This window comes from Gambusia affinis, linkage group LG11, assembly GCF_019740435.1.
Source record: "Gambusia affinis linkage group LG11, SWU_Gaff_1.0, whole genome shotgun sequence".
Lineage (NCBI taxonomy): Eukaryota > Metazoa > Chordata > Actinopteri > Cyprinodontiformes > Poeciliidae > Gambusia > Gambusia affinis.
Window position 1 is genome coordinate 26,708,777 of NC_057878.1, and position 10,587 is coordinate 26,719,363.

At 40.0% G+C, this 10,587-nt stretch overlaps 1 protein-coding gene across 2 annotated transcripts; it reads left to right on the forward strand.

The window, feature by feature from the left end:
* The first annotated feature begins 3,365 nt into the window (after window positions 1-3,365).
* LOC122839700 lies at window positions 3,366-8,580 on the forward strand. 2 transcript variants are annotated; one of them, XM_044131536.1, is made up of 2 exons: window positions 3,366-5,413; window positions 7,612-8,580. In XM_044131536.1, the coding sequence occupies exons 1-2, from the start codon at window positions 3,583-3,585 to the stop codon at window positions 7,620-7,622; spliced, it is 1,842 nt and encodes a 613-aa protein (XP_043987471.1). In that variant the 5' UTR covers window positions 3,366-3,582; the 3' UTR covers window positions 7,623-8,580. The 2 variants fall into 2 exon arrangements, 1 of the variants encoding a protein (XP_043987471.1); XR_006372092.1 differs by lacking the exon at window positions 3,366-5,413 and adding an exon at window positions 6,111-6,149.
* Window positions 8,581-10,587: the final 2,007 nt, after the last annotated feature.

The window sequence follows — 10,587 nt, forward strand, 5'->3', positions numbered from 1 at the left end:
ATTTTCCAACATGTTGAAAGACTTTGAATCAAACACCTGACCTTCTGTTTGGAGAGTAAAATTTTAACCTTAAACATATTTAACCTTTAAATAACCTTCTATTATCATCAGTAATGGTTAAAGCCTTTGAAAGACGCTGATGTTGTCTTCTAGGGTCTGATAAGAATACATGTGACAAAGGATGCTGGGTTTTGGTACGACTTTAGTTTGAACTCAGCACTTTCTAGATGAAAGTGTGATGGTTTTCTCCAGCAGTGCCAGGATTTAGGGGACTTGTTTGGATCTAGTGCACACGTTGAGCTTGGTCATGAAGAATTTAAAAGCAGGAAGGAACATGTTGTGCATAGAAAATGATCTCATTCTGGCAGAAGTAAATGTGGTTTGATCGTTGAGTGTACAGCTGCATCCTGATGCCGCTCCAGAGAGCAGCACCAAGTAGCTGCAGGGAGCCATTTTGGAAAAGCTTGGTTATCATGTTGTAAGGAACTATTTTACAGCAGTGGTTTCAAAACCACTAAAATATCACCGGTCCAACGTTAGCTGCATTTCCATTACAAATGAGAGCAAAACGCTGTCGACAACCTGCTAATTGCTCTGTTTCCATTAAATAAGAAACATAATTAAAATCACACAGGAATAAGTTTGTTCATGCAGTGAGTCATTAAAAACATGCAGCGCCATCATCCTCCAACTACTTCCTGTCAATGTTGCTTGATCATCGAAAGCGTTTCCAGTTTGTGAAATAAAATAATTCCAATACGGCCAAAAAAAACGACCACCTCACTGTGGTGGTTGTTTGGTTCAAACGAGCGACGGATGTCTGTCGAACCACAGACTGACTCAACTGAGACTTTGGAGGACAGTACAGAGGATGAGGGTACTGACCCGGCTGGGGAAGTTTGTTCTGCAAGTCAGACAGTTTTCAGTCAAAGTAAAGTCACTGGTTTTAGAGACACGACGGTACAAGACGAAAACTGACCAGGCTGGGGAAGATCTTTCTAAGGCTGACCTCACAGCTAAATGTTTTACTGAAGTTTTGGCTTCATCAATTTCTCCTCTGTCTTTTCCAGAGCGGTCGTGGCTAAAAGGCCGGTGTCTTCGAATTACAGAGTTCCCCGGACGGGGAAAGTGTGTCAGAAGGAAACAGTCGACTGAGACGTCACAGCCATTGGTCTGTCAAAAACATTGTCTCCAAGTTGTGACGTTTTTGAGCTTCAATGTTCCCTGAACGGGAAAGCTCAAATAACAAATGAATCCAATTTGTGTAACTTATGAACAGATAAATTGAGAAATTTAGATTTTATGTGTTGTTACAATTAGTCTTCTTGCTAAGTTCAAAAAGGAGGATAATAAGCACAAACAACCATGTTGTCAAGAAAAATGAACAGACTGTTTAATACAAAATTAAACAGAACATTATTGTAACATTTTATTTCAACAGAAAGTGTCCACCCTCGTAATATCAGGTAGTGTGTTTTCTTTTAGTCCAGATTTCTTATTGTTCAGTTCCTTTCTTTAGTTCAGTATTTGAAATTTAAGTCAGTCAGTCAAGTCTTTGTCAAATTCAGTGGCCATGTGTGTCTTTGGATCCAACATCTTATCTTAATCCAGTCCAAAGCAGGCAGTGGATCCAGCAGTCCCAGGTTTTGGGTTGAAACCTGGAGCTCAGCAGATCCAATCCAGGCCTGCAGCTGGACAACGTTCCAAGTTTAATGTGGTTCTAGAAACCAACCTGCAAATATAAAGAACTTAATTAACTATTAAAGTCCAAAAGTATGCAGCAGTAATATGTAAAAAAATTATATTTAACTAATAGCAAAAATATATAGCTGTATGCAAACTATTATAAGTTTATACATAACAAAAATACAGTACAGTAAAAATCATTCTAATATTCCAATCTTACACATTTCTCCGATTGGTTTTATGTTCATTTTATTTTCTTGTCGGAACATACAAGCAGTAATGCCTGTGACGCCGTTTAGCATTAGCTTCATTTCAGGTTGCAAAAACACATCACAACACTCAGTGGAGAAAATCACAGCAGGAAGAGATTTAACTGTAAGGATCAGGTCTCTTATCTTCTCTTCTGTCAACCGTTACTGGAATTCATCAGGATGATCATATAACTGCTTTCTTTTCTCTCAGCACAAAGTACTGCAGCCAGCTACTGTTCCTTCTTCTACTCCTACTTTACTGTCTAAAACTGAGTGTAAACTCACAAGCCACCTACTCTCGGTTTCTGGTAGGAAAATAAAACCCTAAATTAAAATTTGATTTGCTGGTGTATTAAATTACAAAACAAAATCCAATACAAATAAAATATAAAATACTACTAGCAATAATATTACGCGCATATATGGGGGTTACACAGCATCCAGTTTGTTACAGTGGTATGGTTTTAGGCTTAATGTGTATTTTGCGATTATTAATAAGCGATTACTGTGGTAAGAGGAGAAAACTATAAATATATCGCTGCACTTTACTGTATGGCAGGGGTGTCAAGCTCCAGTCCTCAAGGGCCGCTGTCCTGCAGTTTTTAGATGTGCCACAGGTACAAAACACTGGAATGAAATGGCTTAATTACCTCCACCTGGTGTAGACCAGTTCTCCAAAGCCTTGCTAATGACCTAATTATTCTATTCAGGTGTGGTGCAGCGGAGGCACATCTAAAAGTTGCAGGACAGCGGCCCTCGAGGACTGCAGTTTGACACCCCTGCTGTATGGCTAGCTCCATAGCTAGCTCGCTGTTACTGTCTCTTACTCTGCAGTTGTGGAATCACAATATCTGGGATCATGAGCGCCCCCTGCCATGAGGCAAGAGAACTGCCTGCCTCACCTCCAATCTGTTCTCTGCCGTTTCTGTTCGCTTCTCAGCCATGAAACACGTTACACACTACATTATATACATAAGCTAAATTATGGAAAATCAGTTCAGATATTAAATGTTTTTTAACCATTTTATTGGTGACGTACAGACAGGAGGAGCTTGCTCTCATAGAATGGCAGTTAGCGAGAGGTTGATCAATCAGGTGAGGCTCAGCTGCTGCTGCCTCACTTCGTTTCCGAGCATTTGAATGGGAAAATGGGAAACTTCTGCAATTTTGAAGAAAAAAATTAATCATAATTGGTTAAGTTAAGTAAAAAATAATTACTCCACACTTGCGTCCCCTGACCGCACGTCACGAAACTATGGCAACCAGTGACAGTTTAAAAGCCCACTGACGTTTTCTGCAGTCAGGTTGCGCGCGCATCCGTCCTGTAAATAAAAAAAATCCATCAGACAAGCCCGCTCTGAATTTCAAACGACACTGTGACATCACAATGTGACGTCACAACGTGACTCCAAAGGCAGAATTCTGACATCACCAGCCATTATATAAGCTCCTCACATCATCAACTTTCATCACAGACTTTAGAAGCCTTGTTGATACCTACAGAATATCTTTAGCAGTTTACAGATTTACAACTTTGTTTGGTGCAAATTTCCTTTGGTGATTTACATCAAACTTACTGTGAAATCTAAACCGAAATTCTAGAGATTTGATTTTTGCTTACAACCTGAAAGAACCGAAGCTTACGATGGAGACCAACCAGCGTAGCATCGAAGAGACTGAACTCGAGATCATTGAAAGGGAATTGCAGATACCCAACCGACCCAAGCGCAAGAGGAAGAAGGTGCCTTTTGCTGTCTGGTTGGAGCAGCAAGAGATGAAAACTTCTGCTGAGAAAATCGAACAGCAGGAGGCTTCATCTGCAATGGAAAATGGATCGATCGCCCAACCTCTGGAGGTAGTCGATCAGAAAGGGGACAGACCAACACATGACAGTGAGGCAAATGAAAAGAACCTGGTACCGACTAAAACCTGCTCAGAGGAAAACGCCCCAGCTGACCAAGAGATTTCTGCTGGAAACATTGAGAAGCAGAACAAATCTCTGGTCAGCGGAGAAGAGTCCACCGCTGGAGGGCAGGAGAAAATAGAAACAGCAGAGAGGGAACAGCCACCAAGGACCAGGCGAAATAAAAAGAAGAAGATCCCGTTCAGTGTCTGGTTGGAGACACACGCCCCTGTTGACCAACGGATTTCCCATGAGATTTCTGGAATGGAAGAAACTTCAATGGAAGAACAAGAATCGATCTCTGGACCTCAGCAGACAACAGAGAAGGAACAGCCCCTTAAGTCTGACACTGAAAATATTGAAGAGCTGGAGACTTCTCTGCCTGAAGAAGGAGATCCGGACAATTCATTAAATAAGGATATTCATACAGAAGAACCTGCGATTTCTATAACACAACTGGTGACTGAAAAGGACGACATCTCCAAACCAGAGAGGAAACTGGATCAGAAAGAGGAAAAACAATCAAAGCCTAAACCCATCAATAAGTCGCCACTGTTGTGGAAATCTTTTCCCGAGCCTGATGCCACCATAGATCTGTCATTTTTCACTGGAAACACTGACATTAATGATGGACCTCTGCTGGAAAACCAAAGTCTTCAGGCAGCTTCGCCCAGCAGGGGAAATAAGACGGTTTGGAAAACGCTGCCCAAGTCAGAACCTCATGTGGATATAACTTTTATTGCTGGGAATATTGAAAATGTTCCAATGGCGGCACAAAAAAGTAATGAGGAAGCTTCTTTGACAACAACTCAACCAACGTGTACATGTGCTGCTAAATTTAAAGAGTCTGAACTGGCACACATCAAATTTAGAAAATATTTAATGAATCAGCTCGACGAAATGTTTGATACGAATAAAAAACTGAGTGCGAAACTAAAACAGCAGAAAGATCTGCTGAGCAAAGTCCTCTCAGAGAGACAACAAAGCAGGAAAACAACAGTTTCTGTTCAAATTCAGACTGATTCAGAGGAAAACCTAAAGCAGAAACCAGTCAGTTTTCAGTCAGCTTCAACTCAGACAGAGACGGAGGAACCAGAAACCAGTTCCCAGTTGAAACCAGTCCTGAAAACTGTTTCAACTCAAACGGAGTCGGAGGAACCAGAAACCATCTCCCAGTTGAAACCAGTCCTGACAACCATTTCAACACAAACAGAGACAGAGGAACCAGAAACCAGTTCCCAGGTGAAACCAGTCCTTCAAACGGTTTCAACTCAGACAGAGATGGATGAGCTGGAAACCGGAAGTCACTGGAAACCAGTCTGTGGAACGGTTTCAACTCAAACTGAGCTAGATCTGTTGGAATCCGGATGCCAGTTAAAACCAGATTATGAAACGATCTCAACACAAACTGAGCTCCAAGAACAGTTGTCTGAATCACAACAGGATGGGCATCAGGATGGGCATCAGGATGGGCATCAGGATGGACATCAGGATGGACATCAGGATGGACATCAGGATGGACATCAGGATGGGCATCAGGATGGACAGACCAAGGGATTGAAGAGATCAGCAGGTAAGAAGAGGAGAGAGTCATCAAAGAAAGCTGCCTCTGAATTAGAAACAGTCACCAATGAGAAAGTTTCTGTAAAAAACAAGGAAGAAGAAGAAGTTTCAATGCCTGGAATCATCAAGGATCAGAGAGATACCATCATTATTGAGGTTCATAAAAATGACAAAGTGATTGATAAACTGCAGCAGGCGACTGAAGAAGAAATGGTCCCTGAAAAACAACCAATTGGGGATCATCAGGTTGAGAAAAGACCAAAGATCAAATCAAAATGTAAAAAAAGGAGAAAGACAGCAGGGAAATCTAAATTCGAAACCAATTCAAACCCAGTAGTGACTGATCCAAACTTGGTCCAAAACACAGAGACACCAAAATCTGATGTAGAATCAGCACCAGAGATCCCACAGACAGCTTTAGAGAAAACAGAGATAAAACCAGTCATAGTGTCAGAAGATGGAACAGATCAGGATCCTGTAGTTCTTACAGAAAAACTGAGAACATCGCCTCCACAGACAGAGGTTACTGTAAATGAAGATCGAATCCAGAGACCTCAGCAATCAGAGACTGAACCATCTGAAGAGTCAGATGAAGAGAACAAAGTCTCTGAAGAAGAAGAGACCAAAGACAAAGATTTCACTGTGGAGGCGATTCAAATAGGCTGTGACTCCATCCTGTCTGCGCCAGTTTAAAGACAGAAGAAAAGGCCAAACAGCGTAGACACTTTATGTCTCCAGATGATCAGGTTTAAAAGAGGGAGGGGCCAGGTGTGGGTTGGGTGATTGGTGGGATTTGGAAAAGAGCTACAGTTGTTGTTAATTGGACATTTCAATATTAAAAAGCCAGGACTGCACGGTGGGAAACGTCTCCCTGTGTAGCTGTGGGTTCACTCCGGGCGCTCCGGCTTCCCCCACGTTCAACAACATCAGTACTCATGTTCATCCATTGGAAGAGTTTTATTTCTAATTCTAAACAGAAAATAAGAAAACCACATTTAATAATTAATGGGAGATTTGGAAAAAGAAAATGCAAAAAACATGGAACAAAAAGAGACTTTTAGAAGTTTAAACTGATACAAATTGGAAAACAAATTAAAAACTAGTTATCTTTCTGGGCAAGATATAAATATATAGAAATATAAAAAAAAAATTCCCTTCTCACCCACCGCGGGTGGTGATTCTTCTTCCTCTTAGCTCGGGTCCTCTACCAGAGGCCTGGGAGCTTGAGGGTTCTGCGCAGTATCTTGGCTGTGCCTAGGACTGCACATTTCTGGACTGAGATGTCTGATGTTGTTCCTGGGATCTGTTGTAGCCACTGTTCCAGTTTGGGGGTGACTGCCCCGAGGGTCCCGATGACCACAGGCACCACTGTGGTCTTCACCTTCCAGGCCCTCTCCAGTTCCTCTCTTAGGCCCTGGTATTTCTCTAGTTTTTCATGCTCCTTTTTCCTGATGTTGCAGTCACTTGGTATTGCCACATCCACCACAACGGCTTTCCTCTGTTGTTTATCCACCACCTCCATATCTATATATATATATATATATATATATATATATATATATATATATATATATGAATTCATATATATATATATATATATATATGAATTTGTAGATATGTTTATAAATCAATAAATAGACATCTTTATAAATATAGATATAGATATTTAGAAATATATATAAATATAAAATATCTATATCTATATGTTGCCTTGCAGCAAGAAGGTCCTGGGTTCGATTCCCGGCCCGGGGTCTTTCTGCATGGAGTTTGCATGTTCTCCCTGTGCATGGTGGGTTCTCTCCGGGTTCTCCGGCTTCCTCCCACATAGATATATATAGATATAGATATCTAGATATCTATATCTATATCTATATAGATATATATACACAAATTTATATGAATTTGTAGATATATTTATAAATCAATAATTAATCTTTATATATACATACCCAAGAAGATGGATGGAAGAACTTGAAGTGTTCAGTCCATTGATAGAAATTTTGGGAGAAACTAGATAAGTGGTGGATATAGTGAATATGTCATTGTTGCCTCTTACTTACCAATAAGTGTTTGTTTTTGTTTTTTTGGATAAAGACACTTCTGGATGAATGTTTATACATCTATTGACAAAAACTACAGAGCTTCGGGATACACTTCTTTTAAAATTTTAAATTGTTTTTCTCCTCCATGTTGCTGATTTTCTTTTAGGTGTGAAGTAAGGATCTCCATCCTCCAGGAGGTGATCGGACTGTAACTGCTGCTCCTTCACATCAGACGGAGTCAAGTGGGGATGTTGGGAAATCGTAAAATATTCCTTTTGTCTGCCTCTTTCAGGAGGTTATTTGGAAGTTTCCCACTGGGAGGAAACCAAATTAAGGAAATCTTGCTGTTCCTTGGAATGCCTTGAAATCCCCCAAGGTTCTGGAGTCTGGAGGGGGATCCCTGGAGCCTTGAGTCCACTTCACAACACAGCAGTTTGGTGCACCATTCGGTCTGTTTTGGTTGTTAAAAGGACAATAGTATGTTATTGTTGCCATTAGCATGAGACGTATTAGTGTGTCTCATGCTAATATGATGCAACATTAGATGTTTGGGTTTAATCCCGCCGACCCAATGAGAGTCCATATCACTTCCTGAAGGGTGTTTCACTTCCTGAACTCAGAGAAGTGAAAGACAGAAGTTTAGTAGATAAATAACTTTATCTTAATAAACTAAGTGTTGGTAGTTTAAGAAAATCAAATAAAATTGTTGCAATTATCAGATAACTTTAGTAAAATATGACTGCAGGAAATCAGGCAGGTCATGGTTATCTGGGTTTCTGAAGGGAATGTTCCTGCTGTCGTATCACCGTTTCCTTCACCATTTCTCTGTTTTTACTTTCATTTCCTTGAAAGATAAAGTACAGTTGGATCTGGATGAGATGATCTGATTGGCTTGGATGTTAAAGATCTCTGCTTGTGTCTTAAATTTGGTGTATTAAATGCTTTAGGCTTTTTCTATTAGTCAGTCATTAATTTGGAAAGGTTTAAAACCCTCTTTAGGTCAAAAGGTATTTCCATAATGAGGTACATCAGTCGCTGTTTGGTTATGTAAGATAATGTGAGCATGTTATGTAGCTACCATGGATGAAACATGTTGCCCTTAGCTTTGATACCTTCCATTATTTTAGTCGCTCATTAAAATGACAAATGTTCCACACAAACAATTGATTATCATAGCTTTGTTTTCTTTGAGTGTGTGTGTGTGTGTGTGTGTGTGTGTAATGTCCTCATTGTTGGAGAGATTCAACTTGGGTATCAACACCAGAGCAGAAATAACATCAGAGAAAAACAAACTGTCAAACTATGGAAGAAGAGAACAAGGAATTAATAGATTCCTATTTTCAGAACTTTAAAGGATCAAGAACCTTTTTTTTTATCTCTTGACATAAAACAATCGCAGAAATCAGGGTATGTTTTCCTTTTTACTATGGATGTACCTTCATAAAAGCAATAATTTGTCTTCTTCACTGAATTTCAACCTGAAATACGCGGAACCATGAGCTGTCATAACTTTTGGAATCCAGTTGTTGTTAACATATGTAGGAATACTTTTACAAGTTGAAGAATACTTTTACAATTGAAATAAGCAAAAAATATCCAGGCGTAGATTTGAAACTTAGGCCTAAAAGGGTGAAAGAATCTAGAAATTGTGTTTTGGGGACCATGTGTTCAAACAACATCTCACTCCTGGTCCAAGGCATGGCTCTGAAACTCTTACGCTTCATTTCTCCCTCGCTCTCATCACTTCAAAGCAAGGCTGGAATTACAAGCTGCAACAGACGGTTTTGCTGCTCATTCATTATGAATGAAGGTGCAGTTTCATGACTCAGTCCACAATAAGACCCACAACCGTAGAGCCTCGTGGTTCAGAATCCAGTTAATTGTGTCACCTTTGACTCCCAGAGGCCTACAGACAGGTCGTTTACCTCTGTTCGGTTTCATCACGCGTCTGACAAATGTCTTCATCCTGTTGGTGTGCAGTTGCAGGCTGGCTGTCAGCCCTGCTTATGGAAAAGAAAGAGGGAGACGTTAAAGGAATATCCATGGTGTGGCTGGTTGTGGAAGACGGATGGGTTAAAATGAATACAAACTAATGAGAACGTTAGTAATCACAGCAACAGAATGTCACTTCAGGGCAAAGCAGAGGTAGAGAAAGACAACCTCACTTTAATGAGCAAATGGAGCCTCCTCTGTTCTTAGAGGATGATTGCCTTGGTGACCTGACTGTTGTTAGCGTTAGCTTCAAGTACCAGATGAGCCATAGGAATGAATAGCGCTGACAGGAGGCTGCGCGCTAATTTTGCCCCAGGAGACAGCAGGGCAGCATGGTGCTGACTGTGGCAGTCAGGCTGCAGCATTTCTACGACTCCTGAAAAAGCCTTTGTGCTCGCTTCACATGACAAATGAAAAATTCAGGAGGCGACCCGTCGCTCCGTTGGTTTCCTTCATGTAGCACGGCTTTGAACTGTAATTATGAATTTATTCACTGGGATGTTTTTGCTCATTTTGAGACAAAATTAGGAATAATTGTAGAATAAATACAAACGGAAAGAGTCGAATCGGAAACAAAGGTTTGCAGAGGGGAGGCGATTAAATGTCTTAAATAAAAGTCCAGGTTGTAAATAACGACATATTGCATTTCCCCTCGAATGTTTTAGAATGACCTTGTCCAGATTTAAACTAATTAGGATGTTTTCTCATGATATTAAACAAGCTGTTTGTTGTTAAAAAACCTCCAGTGTGGCTGAATTGATCATTTTATACAAGAAAGAGTCAGAAACAAGTCATTAAAACTGAAATAAAAGACTTATTACAAGTTAATGTGTGAATGTAGTTGTTACCACTAAAACAATTCATTGTGTTTTGCCTGAATAAACAAAGTTTTGATTTTAAAAATGCTGTTCATATTTAGTTAATTTATCTTTATTCAAGACGTGTATATTGACAGGTTTCCATTTCTTTTGTTGGCATGAACATAAATATTTTATGCAACTAGTGGGATGAAAGAAACAGGAGAAAACATTACATTTTATATGGCCAGTTGTGACAAAATCCAACTCTACACAAACATTACAGAAGTGATATTTACAGGTTTGATGTGCACAAGTTGAGCTTGAATATATGAGGGAGGTTTTTAGACTCA